At 44.0% G+C, this 20,595-nt stretch overlaps 1 protein-coding gene across 1 annotated transcript in view; it reads left to right on the top strand.

The window, feature by feature from the left end:
* Positions 1-20,595, top strand: part of IGDCC3 (immunoglobulin superfamily DCC subclass member 3) — a 94,383-nt gene that overhangs the window by 31,297 nt on the left and 42,491 nt on the right. Inside the window, 2 exon segments of the mRNA XM_063314238.1 lie at positions 16,000-16,144; positions 19,807-19,937. Of these exon segments, the coding sequence (XP_063170308.1) occupies positions 16,002-16,144; positions 19,807-19,937 (274 nt within the window). The 5' untranslated portion in view covers positions 16,000-16,001.

Raw genomic sequence — 20,595 nt, 5'->3', positions numbered from 1 at the left:
AGGGCAACCCTTGGGCACCTTTTAAAATTAAACTGGGGAAGGGCAGGAGGTGACCATGCGTGTACCTTCTTTAGAAACTTATTTTACGGCAGCAGCAGCTGAAGACAACAGGACAGGAGACTGACACTGGCCTTGCCAAATTGGGTGGAGTTGGGATGGAGTCAGTTTTTCAGAGCGATTGGAGATTTGTTCTTTTAGTGCATGTGTGCATATGAGCCTAAGACAAGGATTGAAGGGCGTTTCGCCTTTCTTTTTTCTGCAGAGAAAGGGGAAGAAATGTCACCCCATTCCTCAAAGGCTGGCCGCTGAAATTTGTCAGCAGGGTCTCTTGGACCTCCCCCTGTGGAATCTGTAGAGTCATTTGAGGCAGAAAAAGGGGTCATTCCGTTTGATGGAAGAGAATTTGCTTTCCAAATTCTTTCAAAAGAGAAGATTTTGGGAAAAAAATGCTCTGGGGTAATCGGAGGATTTGGGGTGTCCTTGCACTGATTTAGTGACAAGATGGCCCGGGGGGTTGGCGTGTGAAAGCGTGTGCTTGCAGTTGTGTAAATACCCTGCTGCTTTAGAGTACAGTCCTCTCTCCTTCGAAAGAAGTTTTGAAACCAACTTCTGTTTCCTAGAATTAACGGGAAGGGTACAAGAAAAATGCAAGAGCATTATTGGGGGCATAGACTTACCTGGAATGATCCCCCACTCCCCACTTGGTCTGATCAGTTCTGTGCAAAAGGCCCAGCCCTGGAGAATTCCAGATCTTTCCTCTCTTGTTCAGAGTCTCTGACCCTGGAGCGGGGTCAGTCACATGGCCTTCCAATAAAGGAGAGCGTGCATCTCCTGGGATATATAGCCAAACTAAGCCTGGGCCTTACCGGAGGCTGAACAGAGCAAAGATGGTGTTTTTGATTGTCACAAAAGAAGGAGGTAATTATCTCTAGTGGCGCCATTGGCTGCTGCTCTAATGAAAACGACACCTTGGCCAGGCATTCTATAAATCACAGCTTTCCATTGGAAAGGAGCTTTCCGCAGTAATTAATGAACCGCTATAAAGACATTAAATGCAGAGTGTGCACTGATAGACTGCCCCGTCATTCATCTCCGTGTCATCTTCTGCTTAGGTGGATAATCCCACCACCTGCTCAGACAAAGGGTGACTTTCTTGTAGCCCAGAGCAGGCTGTTCTCTGAGAGTGGTGCACGTCTCCGTGTGTGAAGTAACACTGGAAAAACAACAAAGCTGACTCACAAGACATTCAGCAGCTTTAATTGGGAGAATGCCGACGAACGCACATTCCAAAGCTTTGGCTGCGTCTTTTGGAAATAAGGTTTTATGAGAGGTATAGATGGCTGTAAACAGATCTTTTTTAAAAAACAAACAAACATGGTTTTCATTTTAAATTGATTGAGAATCAGGGAGGAGCTGCTGGTTTTAACAAGCCAGCATTGGTGAAATTAAGATTGTTCTTCTGATGGTACAAAACTGGCAATCTGTCTCATGTTGAAGCCTTTGGAACTGAAGCCTGCACAGGGTGACATGGTTGACAGATTATCTTACTACCCCCACTTATATAGTGATGTGTAATAATTGCTGTATTTGTTATTTAATTCTCTATTTCACTTTATTTCAATTTTCAACACTGTTCAGTGGCTGCAATAAATGGTTGTATTCTGTGTGTTTGTGTGGATTGTGACTCTTCCTGGGGTCTTACATTGTGATTTTGCGGTTCTGTTTTATTGGTTGTATTTTGCTTTCGTTTTAACCTGAGTGATGCAGGGGCAGCCGTAATCTAGTCAGAGGTAGCTGTAATTGGAGCAACCTATAAGCCCTGCTAATAGACAAACAAATAAATGATACTTGCTATATAAACGCTGTGTAATAAATCGTTCTCATGCCTTGTCATCCTTGCTGTCTCACACTTGTACATTTCCAGTGGACCTTATGTCGGGTGAAACTTCAGTTCTTTGATCTTCTTTCCTTACAGAATATTTCTGTAAAGCCATTGAAACCGGGTCATTTACAGGGAGCAGTCAAAATGTGCACAAGATGGTGAGCATGGCATTGTGCTCAAAGCCCTGCCCTTGGAGTAAGTGCATGCGCATGCATGTACAAAAGCATTGGGCCTTTGAACGTGACACCATGCCTGCCATTATGTGCAAATTTTGATCCCATCACATGGACGCCCCTGGATTGCCACATTTGATAGCCATAGCAGGGCCTCGATACATCTCTGAAATGAGTGAGAAGAATTTAGCTTTCCTTCCTCTTTACTTCTCCATCCCTTGGCCCAAAGGAATGATCAAGACCTTTTCTTTTCTCCTCCTTCCTCTCCATGAAGCTTTGCTGATGGTAGCAGACAGTAAAGATGAAGGTCAGATGGTTCTTGTATTATCTCAAAAGTTCCTGCTCAGTTTTGAAAGCAGTCTAGATCTTTCAGTCTAGTTTGGCCACTGTCCCCAAGCCTTCACAGGGCTGGATGATGAGATGTCAGACATCATTTTTTTCTTTAAACAGCCAAAGCCAAGAAACAGTGGCATGGATGGAGACAGATGTTCCTCTGAGAGACTTGGACCATCTTTTGTTCCGATCTGGGCTTTGAGGAAGAAGGACAGAAAAGTTGGCTTCCCAACCCATCACTTGGACATGACAGTTGTTCCCTGCATGGCAGGCAAAAGGGAGAAAGAGGACCTTCAGACTCTTTCATCTTTTCCTACACTTTTATTATTTTCAGTCCACTTTTTCTTCCTCACCCCAGCATGATCCATGAGGGCTGTGTCTTCCCTTCCTCCCCCATCCTATTCCCAATGCTCCTGGAGAATCAGAGGGCAGGGCTGTTGTTCACACTTGGCTACTCACAAAGAAGCCTGCATTCCAAGCGGGCCTCCAGGGCCTGTCAGTGGCAGCTTTGGACAATAGTATCATTAGACACGGAGGCCGAAGCTCCAGTTTATGGTGAGGTGGCCTGAATAGCCAGTGGTCCCTTCTTCTGAGAGGGACCCTTTTTCTGGGGGAGGGAAGAAAGGCCTCATTAAAAGGAAGATACAGTGTCTTTTTTCTGAATGTCTCAAAAGCCTTGCAAAACCCTTAGGATAGTCAAAGCAGCAAGGGACGAGAAAGGAAAGGAGAACGCCTAGGGGGATTTGCAGACCCTCGCGTCGGTCTCTTGAACTTCCTTTCTGCCATTTAATCTCACCTCTTTTCCTACCCTTGAGCCCCAAAGAGTGCAGAGTCCCTGCCCTCCTTCCTCCAGTGAGAAATCTTCTTTAGCAGATAAAGCAGATGAGTTGGTTGGTAGCAGTGATGTAAAGACTGACAGAGTGGAGCGATTTGGAAAGGGGGCAGGGGGGTCTCTCCAATGCAGCTGGGCTCACTCGCCGTCTTTTGAAATGAGTAAACTCATCCTCACTGGCCAGCTTCACACAGACATTGAAACACCTTGTGCTACTGGTAGAAGATGGATACATTCCGCATATTTCCCCTACCAGCTCTGGTTTAGTTTCAGAGCAAAAGGAATGTCTAGGGAGTTTCTTTCAAAGGAGAAGAGAAATTACATTGGGTGTGGTAGGGTGTTCCACTCCTTAGTTAGTGATGAGGGGACCAAAAAGTATGTGTGGTCTGCCTTGCCTTGTACCATCCTCTCTCCACCTGTCTGCAGCCTCTCTGGCTTCTCCTGCATCCATTCAATCCATGGGAAGAGATCAGGAGGAACTTCTTCAGTTGGGGAAGTGGGGGCAGCCAGGGAGGCTGCAGAGGGATAGAGAGGTGGATAACAGGCTGTTCTGTCTCCAGCTATCTGCAGTTTCTCTGGATCCCCCCACTTCCATTCAGTCCCAAGGGAAGGCCCTGGCAGGAATGCCTCCCAGGGAGCTTTTTCAGTTAAGCTGTGTAGGCAGCCAGGGAGGCTGCAGAGGGATAGAGAGGTGGATAACAGGCCGTTCTGTCTCCAGCAACTTGCAACCTCTCTGGCTGCTTCTGCTTTCATTCAATTCCATAGAAAACCTCAGGAGGAACTTCTCCCTGGGGCTTTTTCAGTTAGGGGCAGCCAGGGAGGCTACAGAGGGATAGAGAGGTGGATAACAGGCTGTTTTGTCTCCAGCTATCTGCAACTTCCCTGGCTTCCCCCACTTCCATTCAGTCCCAAGGGAAGACCTTTGAAGAAATGCCTCCCAGGTGTTTTTTTTCCCCCAGATAGAGAAATGGAGGCACCAGGGAGGCTGCAGATTGATAGAGTGATGGGTAATAAACCATCCTCTTTCCATCCATCTTCAGCCTCCCTGGCTTCCCTCATTTGCATTCAGTCCCAAGGGGAGACATTGGGAAGGAAGGCTTTTTCTGAGCTGCTGTCCATACTAAGAGCAATAACAGAAAACAACCTTCTCCTGGTGAACCTTCTCTAAATTATGAATGGTGTGCCAGAGAGGAGATGTTTGGAGACTCCCTTGCTGGTGGGGAGGGGAGGTGATCTGCACCCCAGATTTACTGGGGACTTACATACGGCTACAGGACACACGTGAAGCCCTGGAGTCTTCAGTAGTACTTCCCATACTCAGATACCTGCTTCATCTGTCACATCCTTTGCATCTCCATCCCTCTCCTTCCCTCCCTGCCTGCCATTGTCCCACTTGGTCCTAATTCTGATCCTCTAATGATCCTAACTGGCCTTGGATTTGCTGTGAGATATTGACTTAATGTTCCTCTCCTCCCCTTGCAAAATCCAGGGCAGTGTTTCCTGATTGCTAATAGCCTACTGAATAAAAACAGATTGCCAGCGAATAGTTTCCATTTAGTTTTCCATGGGGTAGATAGGGTTTTAAAAAAAAGAATACCAGCTTTCATTTTTATGATATCAGATTTGCTACTGTCACTGTCCGATGAGTGAGCCAGCTTGCTGCTCGATTAAGCGGGGGCTGGCCAAGCTGTTTGCCGGAATAAGCTCCTCATGACTATGGATGAGGTTGTGCTTTGCCTCTTTAATGGGAGTAAAGAGGTTTATTGCTTTATTTGTCTGCCCCGATCATAATAATGCTTCGGTACTAATGGACACCAGAGCCAAGCAGTGGCCCAGGATGGATTTCAGTGCAGATGCAAGATGTAACGGTCATGTGAATGTTCCTAGTGCTAAAGCAGGTAACACTGTCAGAATAGTAATTTTGAGGAGGCTGTGTCTGACGCTGGTGCTGGTGGGAAGAAACTGGAAGTAAATTGGCGTAACTTGGCTTTGCACAAACTGTACAGGTAGTCCTTGCTTAGCAACCATTCATTAGTGATGGTTCGGACTTACGACAGTGCTGGAAAAAAAACAACTTACGGCCAGTCCTCACAGTTAAAACCATTGCAGCACCCCCACAGTCGCATGATCACAATTTGGGCACTTGGCAACTGGTTTGCATTTATGACCATCACAGCGTCCCGTAGTCATGTGATTGCCATGTTGGACCTTCCCGGATGGCTTCTGGCAAGCAAAATCAATGGGGAACCACGTGATTTGCTTAACGACCACGTGGCTCACTTAATGCCTGTGTTGATTCACTTAACTACCCCTGCAAAAAAGGTCATAAATTGGGTTGGATTCACTTAATGACTGCTTTACTTAGCAACCAAAATTCTGGTCCCAACTGAGGCCGTTAAGAGAGGACTGCCTGTAAAGTGCAGCTAAGGAGCATGGGTGCATGGCCATGTTAACACCTTCTGTATTGTGTGCAATTCTTCAGTTTTGCACTTGACCATGTTCTGCAGCTGGGCACTGTCTTGGATGTCAAGAAAGTTAAGGTACTGGACATTCAAGAGGGCAGCTGTTTGGGGTCCATACAACACCGTAATCTGCAAACTTCCCTGAAAGAGCCGCGCCCAATGGTGACAGAGCAGGTTCACCTGTCCTTTCCCCATGCTGTGTGGTAGGACTACCCTGAATATTGGTCAGGCTGATCTTCTTGCTTTTTTCAGTTGACCTTTGGCCCTGCGAACTGCTCGTCTCCTCAGGGTTGTGGCTGTCAAACCATTGTACAACTTTGAGAGACTCTCTCCCCAGGTAAACATTTGCCGCTTGACCACCGGGCTTGTTTACACCAGAATCACTTGGAACTGCTGGCACTGCAACTGTAAATAAAATTTATGCAGCCCGTGCGTCTTTAAAATTTTTTTTTTAAAAAAGCAGTATTTTATAACACAGGACATGAATGTTTAATGCAAGCTGCTTTGCTGAAGGTGGTGGTGTTGCCCAGGCACTGTTCATGAAAGCCACATCAGAGGAGTGCAGAGAGGCATATTTTACTTAACATTCTCATCACTGAATTATTTATGCTTTGCCTTGTTTTATTCACGATAAATATTAATACCAGTGTCTTTAAGAGGTGCGGTTCTTGCAGCATTTTTACCTGGAAGAATGAGATTATTGAAATGAGGCGACAGGCACGTTGCTTGTTACTTGGGGCTGTTGTTGCTGGCAAGCTGGTCTTTGCCCAAGGGAGGCTCCGCCCCAGGGGTCCCCAGGGAATGCAGTTATGTGCTTTCTGCAATCTTTTCTAGCAAATTTGCTAGAATCTAACAGATTTTGGACCATTTCTCTTCATTTCTGCTTTATTGGTTAGCTTCCTATTCAATGAATTCAGAAGCCTGCACAAATATTGTCTGGGGATTTGGCAGCGCTTAAATTCTCAACTGGCATTGTGAACTTCAACTAAAATGAATCTAAAACACTCAAGACAAAAGAGAGCAGAAGATGCAGTTTTCAGTGTGTACTAAATATTTTCTGACCATGTTACAGGATAGGAAACTGAGGAAGCTGATCTCCAACACATCTGGGAGGCATTTCTACCCTAGTGCCTTCTATCTGCAAGATAGATGATAGAGAGATAGATAGATAGATAGATAGATAGATAGATAGATAGATAGATAGATAGATAGAAGTAGTCCTTGACTTATGACCATTCGTTTAGTGACTGTTCAAAGTTACAATGGAGCTGGGAAAAGTGACTTATGACCAGTCCTCACACTTACAACCATCACAGCGTCCCTGCAGTCACATGATCAAAATGCAGGTGCTTGGCAACTGGCTCGCATGTATGATGGTTGCAGCATTCCAGGGGTCACGTGATCACCATTTGCAACCTTCCCAGCCAGCCTCTGACAAGCAAATTCAATGGGGAAGGTGGGATTCACTTAATGACCATGGTGATTTGCTTAACAACCACAGCAAAAAAGGTTGTCAGATCAGGTGTAACTGACTTAACAATCACCTCGCTTAGCAATGGAAGTTCCAGTCCCAACTGTGGTCGAGGACTACCTGTAGATAGATAGATAGATAGATAGATAGATGATAAATATTCATTCATTCATCCATCCATTCATTCATTCAAAGAAAAATCTCTCCCTGTTTTCCTTTTTTTACTTCTTATGCTCAAGTCCAGACAGACTTCCTACATATTGGCCCTTAATGATCATGGAACCCTTGTGAGTTGCAAAGAATTGTCCAGCCTTTTCTAGGATGCATATTTAATGGATCGCTTGGAGCTTCATTGTGACCTTACTTTGTTGAAGACGGAGATAGAGCACAAGCCTTGGTTATGTACTTATTTATTTACAATATTTGGATTCTGTTTCCCATTTCAAATATCTCAAAGCAGTTTGCTATAGAGTTTAAACCAGTAAAACAGTATGGTGACACAACTGAGAACAAGGTAAATGAAAGCACTGTATAAAATATACAAAATAAAATACTGTAATAAGAAACAGCAAGACAATAACAAAGTAAAAGCAGCAGGGAGGGGGCTAAGCATACCACAACAGGACCAAAAGCATTACTAAAAGTCTTGGGAGCATAAAAAGATGTGTTTTCCTGCTTCTAGAAAGGCAAGAAAGATGGCACTGGGCAGACTTTGCTGGGAAGGGTGTGCCAGTGTTGAGGATCTGCCCTTCATAAGGGGAGCTACTTGCCCCATTTCAACATGAGAGACCCCCAGAGGAAGCCCTCCAGATGAGATCTTGGATTTGGGAGGTGGCATTGTTCTACATCTAATCCTAATGTTGCATATTGAAGAGGGACAGGGATTGGAAGGGTCACCCACAGAATCATTTAAAGGGCAAAGCTGAACATATGCTCCAAGGTGGCACAAGGCAATTAAACTATGAAATAACATTAGATTCTGGAAGAAAGCTTCCATCTCTATATACTTTGATTTATGCCGTCTGTAGTGAAGGGAACTCTCAGCAGGTCTTGTTTTGTTGTTTATTCGTTTAGTCGCTTCCGACTCTTCGTGACTTCATGGACCAGCCCACGCCAGAGCTTCCTGTCGGTCGTCAACACCCCCAGCTCCCCCAGGGACGAGTCCGTCACCTCTAGAATATCATCCATCCACCTTGCCCTTGGTCGGCCCCTCTTCCTTTTGCCTTCCACTCTCCCTAGCATCAGCATCTTCTCCAGGCTGTCCTGTCTTCTCATTATGTGGCCAAAGTATTTCAGTTTTGCCTTTAATATCATTCCCTCAAGTGAGCAGTGTGGCTTTATTTCCTGGAGGATGGACTGGTTGGATCTTCTTGCAGTCCAAGGCACTCTCAGAATTTTCCTCCAACACCACAGTTCAAAAGCATCGATCTTCCTTCGCTCAGCCTTCCTTATGGTCCAGCTCTCGCAGCCATATGTTACTACAGGGAACACCATTGCTTTAACTATGCGGGCCTTTGTTGTCAGTGTGATGTCTCTGCTCTTAACTATTTTATCGAGATTTGTCATTGCTCTTCTTCCAAGGATTAAGCGTCTTCTGATTTCCTGACTGCAGTCAGCATCTGCAGTAATCTTTGCACCTAGGAATACAAAGTCTTTCACTGCTTCTACATTTTCTCCCTCTATTTGCCAGTTATCAATCAAGCTGGTTGCCATAATCTTGGTTTTTTTGAGGTTTAGCTGCAAACCAGCTTTTGCACTTTCTTCTTTCACCTTCATCATAAGGCTCCTCAGTTCCTCTTCATTTTCAGCCATCAAAGTGGTATCATCTGCATATCTGAGATTGTTAATGTTTCTTCCAGAGATTTTAACTCCAGCCTTGGATTCCTCAAGGCCAGCTTGTCGCATGATGTGTTCTGCATACAAGTTGAATAGGTAGGGTGAGAGTATACAGCCCTGCCGTACTCCTTTCCCAATCTTAAACCAGTCTGTTGTTCCGTGGTCTGTTCTTACTGTTGCTACTTGGTCGTTATACAGATTCCTCAGGAGGCATACAAGATGACTTGGTATCCCCATACCACTAAGAACTTGCCACAATTTGTTATGGTCCACACAGTCAAAGGCTTTAGAATAGTCAATAAAACAGAAATAGATGTTTTTCTGAAACTCCCTGGCTTTTTCCATTATCCAGCGGATATTGGCAATTTGGTCTCTAGTTCCTCTGCCTTTTCTAAACCCAGCTTGTACATCTGGCAATTCTCGCTCCATGAATTGCTGAAGTCTACCTTGCAGGATCTTGAGCATTACCTTACTGGCATGTGAAATGAGTGCCACTGTTCGATAGTTTGAACATTCTTTAGTGTTTCCCTTTTTTGGTATGGGGATATAAGTTGATTTTTTCCAGTCTGATGGCCATTCTTGTGTTTTCCAAATTTGCTGGCATATAGCATGCATTACCTTGACAGCATCATCTTGCAAGATTTTGAACAGTTCAGCTGGGATGCCGTCGTCTCCTGTTGCCTTGTTATTAGCAATGCTTCTTAAGGCCCACTCAACCTCACTCTTCAGGATGTCTGGCTCTAGCTCACCGACCACACCGTCAAAGCTATCCCCGATATTGTTATCCTTCCTATACAGGTTTTCTGTATATTCCTGCCACCTTTTCTTGATCTCTTCTTCTTCTGTTAGGTCCTTGCCATCTTTGTTTTTGATCATACCCATTTTTGCCTGGAATTTACCTCCAATGTTTCTAATTTTCTGGAAGAGGTCTCTTGTCCTTCCTATTCTATTGTCTTCTTCCACTTCCGCGCATTGCTTGTTTAAAAATAATTCCTTATCTCTTCTGGCTAACCTCTGGAATTTTGCATTTAATTGGGCATATCTCCCCCTATCACTGTTGCCTTTTGCTTTCCTTCTTTCTTGGGCTACTTCTAGTGTCTCAGCAGACAGCCATTTTGCCTTCTTGGTTTTCTCTTTCTTTGGGATGTATTTTGTTGCCGCCTCCTGAACAATGCTGCCAACTTCTGTCCAGAGTTCTTCCGGGACCCTATCTACTAAGTCCAGTCCCTTAAATCTATTCTTCACCTCCACTGCATATTCCTTAGGAATATTAGTGAGCTCATATCTAGTTGATCTATGGGTCTTCCCTAATCTCTTTAGTCTGATCCTAAATTGTGCAAGAAGAAGTTCGTGATCTGAACTACAGTCAGCTCCAGGCCTTGTTTTTACCGACTGTACAGATGTCCGCCACCTTTGGCTGCAAAGGATGTAATCAATCTGATTTCGGTGTTGTCCATCTGGTGAAGTCCATGTATAAAGCCGTCTCTTAGGTTGTTGGAAGAGAGTGTTTGTTATGCAGAGTGAATTGTCTTGGCAAAATTCTATCAGCCTGTGTCCTGCTTCGTTTTGTTCTCCCAGGCCATACTTACCTGTAATTCGAGGTGTCATTTGACTGCCCACCTTAGCATTCCAGTCTCCTGTGATGAAAATAACATCTCTTTTAGGCGTGTTGTCCAGTAGGTGCTGCAGATCCTCATAGAACTGCTCTACTTCAGCTTCTTCAGCATTTGTGGTTGGGGCGTATATTTGGATCACTGTGATGTTAGATGGCTTGCCCTGAATTCGAATTGAGATCATTCTGTCGTTTTTTGGGTTGTATCCAAGCACTGCTTTAGCCACTTTACTATTAATTATGAAGGCTACTCCATTTCTTCTGTGGTCCTCTTGTCCGCAGTAGTAGATCTGGTGGTCATTTGATGTGAAGTGGCCCATTCCAGTCCATTTCAGTTCACTGACGCCCAGAATGTCTATCTTTAATCTTGACATCTCACCAATAACCACATCCAATTTGCCCTGGCTCATAGATCTTACATTCCAGGTTCCGATGGTGTGTTGATCCTTAGAACATTGGATTCGCCGTTCACCACCAGCACCGTCGGCCGCTAGCCGTCCTTTCGGCTTTGAGCTAGCTGCGTCATCACGTCTGGGGCTAGTTGAGCTCATCCTCTGTTCCTCCCCAGTAGCATTTTGACCATCTTCCGACCTGGGGGTCTCATCTTCCGATGGTATACCGACATATCTCTGGTTGTACTGATCCATTTAGTTTTCACGGCAAGAATACTGAGGTGGGTTGCCATTACCTTCCCCAGGGATCGCATTTAGTCTGACCTCTCTGTCATGACCTTCCCGTCTTGGGTGGCCCTTCACGGTTTAGCTCATGGCATCATTGAGGTGCTCAAGCTCCAGCACCACGACAAGGTAACAATCCTTTGCTGAAGCAGCAGGTCTTAGTACATATAAACAATACAATGAAATGTCTACGGTCTAATAAATACAAATAAAAATCGCAATAGAAAGTAACCCCAAGAAGCTTCCATAATAATAAAAGCAGAAGAAAATGAAGATAAGCAGTTAGCAATCGACGTACAAACCATTACAGAACCAGATTTACAGACTTAACAGAATCACAGACTTAATAACAACATGAATAGCTGCGGTTGTTGTTTCCCTCCTTTTCCAGATAATTCAGATTGGTGTGAATGGGGATCTCCCCTCATTTTACCTTCACACAGCAACTTGCCCAAAGTCACCCAGGTCAGCTTCATGGTCAAGTGGGATCTGGCTCCCCCCAGTCCAACATGTTAACTGTTACAGTCAAGCATTACTACAATCTCAGAATGTGTATGTTGAACCTCACAACAGTAATTCTATTGTGCTTCCACACCAGTTGGCTGATGCTCAGAGAGCCCTTTCCTTAACACAATAAAATGCCATTAGTGTTCAAAGGGCTTCTCTAATGTAATAGAATGTTCCCAAATTGCATTAAAGTCCAGTTTAGGTTAGGTTTCCCTTTGGGATGAGAAGGAGGCAAGAGAGAAGCGGTGGGTTTCTAAAGCTGAATCAGCATGCAGGGGCTTCTCCCACCGCCCCCCAGCAATCTGGCACTTAGAGCAGAGGAGGTGGGGGCAAGGCAGCCCATCTTTAATGTATGAACGGGCAGGAGAAGCCTCCCATCTGTTGGAGCCCAATGGGACTCTGAAGATGAGTGATGAATCTTGTCTGACATCTTGGTTCTTTCCCTTAAAGAGAGGCACTTGTGTTCCCTTTGATGTACGTTGCAGGAAGAAGATGGAGGCGTGCTTGTGCACATGTGTCACTCTGTTGCCAGAAGGCATCTCGCAGGGTGGGGGGGACAGCAGAGGGAGAGCAGGACCAAAAGACGTCCTTTTGTTGTGGGTGTGCCGGCAGCCTGAGTGAACTTTCCAATGTTGGGTTGGTTGGGAATTAGCCAGGAACTTGGGGAAGAGTTGGGTGAGAAGAAGCCCACCTTCCTTCAAGGCCATCCACTGCGTTTAATTTGTAAAGGAATTTAGAGGTGACCTTGAGAAAAGTATGAAAAAGCCGAGGGAGGGAGGGAGGAAGGAAGGAAGATGTTAAGAGGGGACTTGGAGGAGAGATTCCACAGTCCTAGATGGTGTCAGCCCTTTGAGGTAGGCCAGGTCAAGAAACAGACATGGCAGGGCTACCAGAAATGCCTTGTTTTGTAGTAAGGTAGAATAACAGAACCTTGAAAGTCTACCCAAGTTTGCCTCTCACCCATCTTATCCTAAACATAATCAAGGTGGGGTTATTTTGAATTTCTCTCTCACGCCTCCATCTCAAGACTGCAGAATCTCTTCTCCAAAACCCCCTTAACGGCCACTCATTCCTTCTTCCCTTAACAGCTCTCTCATTGCTTTCCCAAGGCCAGCTTTGCATTCTTTTACCTAATTGGAGGAGCAGGATTCAGTGCACTCTTGTGACCTTGAGTTAGTGTTGTAGAGCTGCGGGAAATTGTATCAAGATGCAAATGGTACTTCCCCACAGCCATGTGCCTTCCGGAGCTCAGTTGCCAAAGCCAGCCGTGTCACCTGCTAGAGGACTGTGGTCCTCTTCCCTTTTGAAATCAGACAAAAGAACCTTCTCAGGTGCAGGCTTCAGGCTGTCCCAGCTGCTGAGGTTTGGTGACTGTTTCAATGCATCAGCAGCTTCTTCTGAGCTCCTCTGGAAAGAAGGACTGACCTGGAGGCTAAAAATGAAGCATCTCAAGGCTGTTGAGTGGGGAATTCAGTGCTGGGTAGAAGCAGCAGCTGCTGCAGGTTTGCAGGGCTGGTTTTACACGACATGGAATGCCCAAGAAATAAACCATTGTGTGGCTTAAGGTGATGGCTTGGCTTATCAAGTGAGTACAAGAGGGAAGGGGGAAGAGCTTAGAAAATTGACAGGAAACTAAAACAGCAAAGCCAGTAGGTTTTCTACTCAACAACACCAATTTATTTATTTACTTCTCAAATTTCTATCACTGCCCATCTCTCCCGAAAAGGCAACTCTTTCCTACGGGAAACCAATGGGAAGAATATAATAATAAGCCAAGACAAGGATTCCCAGAACACACTGGGCCACAAACTAGCCAACTCCATTTTAGGGAAATTTGGTGTGTTGGGCAGAGGAGAGAGAAGCCTCAACTTTTTATATTCAATGAGAGACAGTACTAAGCCCATTTTTGCTATTTTATGCCAAATCTGACTTTTTGCCATGTATTCATTCCTATTTCATATATTCCTATTTATTCAAATTTCATTTCCATGGCTAGTATGCTTGTCCTCGTGTTCCCTTTCATTCTCCATGGAATTGTATATAGTCTCGCACAGACACCTCCCCCCCTTACTATTTAATTTATCTTAGATAGATAATGCCAAACTCTCTAATATCAGAGCATGATGAAGGAAGCATGATACAGTACATAAGTACTTTTTCTTAAATGAACTTTAATGCAAAGAAATAGGGCTTCGGGTCAGAATTTTGAGAACTGAGATAGGAACCCTCCAGCCCTCCTTTATTACTGAGTTATTAAGGTGGGATCTCTTTGAAGGTTTTGAATCTTTTTCCCAGAATATTTGCATGATAGACTAAGAGCCCATTTATTTGATAAGCCCATAATAGACTTTCCCATCTGCTGATTGATTGTGTGTAGAGAAACTCTTCTTTTCTTTTCTTTCTTTTCTTTTCTCTTCTCTTCTCTTCTCCTTTCCCTTCCCTTCCCTTCCCTTCCCTTCCCGTTTTTCTTTTCTTTTTTCTCCCTTCCCTTCCCTTCCCTTCCTTCCCGTTTCTTTTCTTTTCTTTTCTTTTCTCTTCTCCCTTCCCTTCCCTTCCCTTCCCATTTCTTTTCTTTTCTTTTCTTTTCTTTTCTTTTCTTTTCTCCCTTCCCTTCCCTTCCCTTTTCTCTTCTCTTCTCCTTTCCCTTCCCTTCCCTTCCCCTTTTTCTTTTCTTTTCTCCCTTCCCTTCCCTTCCCTTTTCTTTTGTTTTCTTTTCTCTTCTCCCTTCCCTTCCCTTCCCTTCCCTTTTCTTTTGTTTTCTTTTCTTTTCTCCCTTCCCTTCCCCTTTTTCTTTTCTTTTCTCCCTTCCCTTCCCTTCCCTTTTCTCTTCTCTTCTCCTTTCCCTTCCCTTCCCTTCCCCTTTTTCTTTTCTTTTCTCCCTTCCCTTCCCTTCCCTTTTCTTTTGTTTTCTTTTCTCTTCTCCCTTCCCTTCCCTTCCCTTCCCTTTTCTTTTGTTTTCTTTTCTTTTCTCCCTTCCCTTCCCCTTTTTCTTTTCTTTTCTCCCTTCCCTTCCCTTCCCTTCCCTTCCCTTTTGTTTTGTTTTCTTTTCTCTTCTCCCTTCCCTTCCCTTCCCCTTTCTTTTCTTTTCTTTTCTTTTCTCCCTTCCCTTCCCTTCCCTTCCCTTTTCTTTTGTTTTCTTTTCTTTTCTCCCTTCCCTTCCCCTTTTTCTTTTCTTTTCTCCCTTCCCTTCCCTTCCCTTCCCTTCCCTTTTCTCTTCTCTTCTCCTTTCCCTTCCCTTCCCTTCCCCTTTTTCTTTTCTTTTCTCCCTTCCCTTCCCTTCCCTTCCCTTCCCTTTTGTTTTGTTTTCTTTTCTCTTCTCCCTTCCCTTCCCTTCCCCTTTCTTTTCTTTTCTTTTCTTTTCTTTTCTCCCTTCCCTTCCCTTCCCTTCCCTTTTCTTTTGTTTTCTTTTCTCTTCTCCCTTCCCTTCCCTTCCCTTCCCTTCCCTTCCCTTTTCTTTTGTTTTCTTTTCTTTTCTCCCTTCCCTTCCCCTTTTTCTTTTCTTTTCTTTTCTCCCTTCCCTTCCCTTCCCTTCCCTTTTGTTTTATTTTCTTTTCTCTTCTCCCTTCTCTTCCCTTCCCTCTTCTCTTCTCTTCTCCTTTCCCTTCCCTTCCCTTCTCTTCTCTTCTCTTCTCTTCTCTTCTCTTCTCTTCTCTTCTCTTCTCTTCTCTCTTCTCTTCTCTTCTTTTCTTTTCTTCCTTCCCTTTCCTTCCCTTTTCTTTTCTTTTCTTTTCTTTTCTCTTCTCCCTTCCCTTCCCTTCCCGTCCCTTCCCTTTTCTTTTCTTTTCTTTTCTTTTCTTTTCTTTCTCTCTCTCACAGCACAATCTCTAACAAGTAAAAATATTTGGCTGGTTTCAAAAATGTATTATCAGAATTTTTCTATGCTTTTTATGTTTTTAATTCCAGCATCCTATGTATGTTAGTTTACTTTCAAAAAAAGCAATAATCTGCTTCACTGCTCCCTAAGACAATGACTGGGTTCTGACAAGGCACTGGAGCACAAGCAATCAACCCCCATTTCATCATACTCTAGTATGTTGCGTGAACCTACCTAGTATTTCCAGGAAGCAGGGTTTGTTTATTATTTATTTATACAATTTATATGGCTGCCCATCTCAAATACATGACTCTGAGCCACTAACAGTGAATAAAAACAAGGGTTCCTCCATATCAGGTGATCACTTTTCAAACAACATGTCTTGTGTCTTCTCTTTTAGCTATGTCTGACTTCCACGTACACCCCCAGAGTGCAGTGGTAGAAGAAGGAGGCGTTGCCCGCTTTCAGTGCCAGATCCATGGCTTGCCAGAGCCCATGATAATGTGGCAGAAGAACCATCTCCCTATCAGCACAGATAATGACAGGTAATCATGCCTGAAATAAAACCTGGGTGGGAGAGTAGGATGAGTTCCCTTCTCAGAAATCTGCTGATCCAAGTTTACGTTTTAGAGTGGACTAAACACATGCCACTCATTTTATCCTTTAAAATCTCAGAAATGTCATCCCCTGCATAGAATTGGTCTTGCAACCTGATGTCACAGAGGGACAGTCAAGTTGTGCAAGGCTGCTCAGTGGCCACATTCCAGCCTGACTGAAGTGGGTAAGCCAACATCCTTCCTGCTCAGCATCTGTTTATTCCCCAAACCTGGCTGTTGGCTAGAACCTTTCCTCAGGTACCACTTCCAGCAGGATTCTCTTTAGGTGCAAGGTATCTGCAGAGGGGTAGAGGTCAAGCAAGTGAAGATGATGGCCATGACCACATGATCAAAACCCCTCCTGTTTTTGATGTGTGGCACATGCAGAGTTTATCTTCCTGCCTAAAGAGAAGCCCACCTATATCTGCTGGAAGTGCAAGCTTGTATTGTTATTAGAGAAGATAAAAGGGCTTGAGGAACACACCAAGAAAGATGAGAAGTTCCTGAGCAGGACAAGGGAAGCTCCTCAGGAGATCAGAGAAGAAAAGTGAATGTTAGAGAGCCTAAAGAGGAAGATAAGTGGAAGTACATGACTCAGAGAAGCAAGAAGATCAGGAGGCCCTCAGTGCCAGTGGAGCTCAGCAGCTGGTATCAAGCTCTTGCTCTAGAAGACAAACCACAGTCCTTTGAGCAAGCCTTTCCAAACCTGGTTTCACAGAACAAAGCAGAAGACTTGGACCCCCATGTGTCAAAGGAAACCAAGTGTCACTTTGGGGAAGCAGGCGCACATCATGGTGGTGGGTGATTCTATGCTGAAAAGATTCTATGCTACATTCTGACCTGATACGACATCACAGGAGGTGTTTCAAGTGCCAGGATCTAGGATTATATTGACAGACTGCTGAAATTCTTCAAACCCACTGATAACTATCCCTTCTGAAGGAGTCACGTGGGAATAAATAACATTCTTAGAAGAGACATTGAATATGTCTTCAAGCTCTGACTCTGAGCTGAAGTTATGTTTTCATCAGTCCTTCCATTTGAGGGTCACAGTGTAAGAAGGCAGAACAGGACCCTAAAGTGAACAATTTGCTTTCAAGAAGGTGCCAACAGAAGGGTTTTGCTTCCTTGAACATGGACTGCACTATAAGTATGAAGGACCCTTGGCAAGAGACAGAGAAGGACATGTTTGGTAGGTACCTCATCAGGGGTGTATTAAGCTAGATCAAGAGAGGAAGGTTAGCAAAAGATCAAAACTGACTGGTGTGAACAGTGCAGGAGACCAAGTGTGTAGAATAGGGGAGGGGGAGGAGTTTAGAAAATCGACAGGAAACTACAACAGCAAAGCCAGTAGGGGTTCTACTCAACCACACCAATGCACAGACTATGGGAAACAAATGGGAAGAACTTGAAAACCTACTGCAGGAGGTTGACTACAATGTCATAGGCATCCCTGAAAAAGATGTTAATCCAGAACTCTTCAAATCAGAGCACGAACATTCTGTTGAGATTGTATGTTGTTGTTGTTTATTTGTTCAGTCGCTTCCGACTCCCCGTGACTTCATGGACCAGCCCACGCCAGAGCTCCCTGTCGGTCGTCAACACCCCCAGCTCCCCCAGGGACGAGTCCGTCACCTCTAGAATATCATCCATCCATCTTGCCCTTGGTCGGCCCCTCTTCCTTTTGCCTTCCACTCTCCCTAGCATCAGCATCTTCTCCAGGGTGTCCTGTCTTCTCATGATGTGGCCAAAGTATTTCAGTTTTGCCTTTAATATCATTCCCTCTGAGATTGTATAAGTAAGATTAAAAAGAGAGAGAAACAAAGTGATATAGTTGTAGGAGATTATTATAGGCAACCTAGATAAGTGAAAGATAAAGGGAAGATGTTTCTATGATCAGATGATAAGACTTCCAGAGTGGAAGGCAAGAGTGACAATGGGAGATTTCGACTATTCTGACATCTGCTGCAAATTACACTCTGCCAAGAGTCAAACTCTTGTCCTCTCTTGTTAACAACTTCATTTGTTAGATGGTGAAAGAAGGAACAAAGGAATATGCTATTCCAAACCTCAACCTTACCAATAGAGAGGAACTGACTGAAGAAGTGAGGATGACTAGAATGTTGGGAGAAAGTTCTCCCTGAGTTCATGGTATCAAGGAGAGAAGGAAGAGGGATGAGTACACAGGATTTCAGAAGAGTGGGTTTTGATGAATGCAGACAGAAGGTATGTTAGATCCAATGATGTGGAATCCTGAGAGAGAAAAAGCTTCTGGGCAAAATGGGAAACTGAAGATGCAGACAATTTCTACTAGATGGACATACAGGAGACATCTAAAGACCACGGTGTGGGTATAATCAGAGCTTTCTAAAATGCTGAAAAGAAAAAGTGACTTGTATAGGAAATGGAAGGAGGGGTGTATAACCAAAGAAGGATGCAAGGAAGTCACAAGAAATGGTAGGAACTGTGTCACAAAAGCTAAAGCACAGAATGCACTCAGAGGTGTGTTTTGGGGGGGGGGCAGAGGGAGGTGTACATCAGGAACAAAAGGAAAGACAAAGGGGTTGGTTGGTCTGTTGTGGGAAGATAAGTGTGAATTAGTAATAGATGATGGCAAGGAGGTAGAATATCTTAACTTGTTTTTTTTAGGTCTGTCTTCTTTCAGAGGAAAAAACAAAGCCCTAGCAGAGCATTGTTGTACCATCAGGAATTGCAGCTCAGGATAGATAAGGAGAGGAAAGATCACTGATTGCAAATTTGTAAACTCTAATTTGAGAACTCCTAGAGAACTGCTGAGGTCCCAAAAGACTGGAAGAGAACAAATGTTGTCCCTGTCATCAAAAGAGAGACAAAGGAGAACTCTCAAATCCAACTTGATCTATACTGGGCAAGATATTATCAAACAGCATGTCTGTGAGCACTTGGATTGGAATGCAATGCTTAACAAGAGCCAGCATGGGTTTGTCACAAAAGAGTCATGGGAGACAGAGTTTGCTAGTGTAATAGATCAGGGGAATGCCATGGATGTAGTCTATCTTGACCTCATCAAAGCATTCAACAAGGTCTCTCATGATATCCTCATAGATAAAATGGTAAAATATGGGCTAGCTAATAGAACTGTTGGATGGTGCAATACATTCTGCCAATTTCTTCTAGAACTATTTTTTTCTTGTTCTGCAGGTGATGTCAAGCATATCACTATATTTATTATTTTCCTAATTAATTGTTTTCAAAATCTGACCTCCCTTTCAAAACAGCTTTCCCAAGGTCTGTATGGAAACCCAAATTATAATTTAAAGTGAAAAGATAATCTAAAATACACAATAGATTAACTATAAAGATATTAATTGTTTTGAAAAGCTCCACTGCAACCTGCAAATTTCAGTATTAAGATATTAAACAATCTGGGGAAATTGTAATAATTTTTGGTATTGCAGGGATAATAAAGTAGGTGTCAAACATGCTTAGAGGGAAGGTAGTCTGCTTGTTGCAACTTACCATAGGAGTCACACAAATGATGCTGGATTGAAATATATGTGAAAAGGTATTTCTTCAGATGCTGTAGTCCCAAGTGTCTATCCAAAATTAAGTGCATTTTCTGGATCCTTCAGGTATACCCTGCTTCCCAAGGGGGTCTTGCAGATCACAGGACTCCAAGCCGAAGATGCTGGGATCTTCCACTGTGTTGCCAGCAACATTGCAAATGTGAAATTTAGCAGAGGAGCCAGGCTCACTGTATCAGGTTGGTTGGGATGTGGGGGGGTGGGGGGGGATGACTGCTTTTCATCAGGATCGGCTCTACTGTTAGTGATCAGGAAATAGGTGTCTTGGGCAGCAGATGTTCAGAAACAAGGAATAGCCATGTCATGTTAGAGGCCCTTGCTGAACCTGTACCAGGTACCTGCCCTGAACATGTTTAGATGGCCTTTTGCAGCTTTCCCCAACTTGGATACTCTCCCCACAGATACACAGCTTTCAAATCCTAGAATGTCTTATCCAGTGAGGTGTGATAGTTGGCTATTAGAACTGTCGCTCAAAGCAAGATAATGCAGGGCACTTCTTTCCAGTTTATTTGCCAAAGAGAATTGAAGATGGAGGGATTTGCAAAGGGTGAGGGGAAGAAGGGTCTGATGGAAACTCAGGAGCCCTAGCCTTGGAAAAGGGTATATATTTGATGCCAGGGAAGATAAGGATTGACAACCTGCATGTGTACTGTGGTATTCAAGGAACCATTTTAAATTATTTAACCACAGTTAATTCAGTTCCTTGTTTAAACCTCAATGAAGTGACCATGCTATTCTATACAGGTAGTCCTCAACTTACAACCATTCATTGAACAACTGTTCAAAGTTACAACGGCGCTGGAACAAGTGACTTACGATCAGTCCTTGCACTTACGG

This window comes from Candoia aspera, chromosome 13 (genome assembly GCF_035149785.1).
Source record: "Candoia aspera isolate rCanAsp1 chromosome 13, rCanAsp1.hap2, whole genome shotgun sequence".
Lineage (NCBI taxonomy): Eukaryota > Metazoa > Chordata > Lepidosauria > Squamata > Boidae > Candoia > Candoia aspera.
This window is presented reverse-complemented; position numbering and strand designations above follow the sequence as displayed.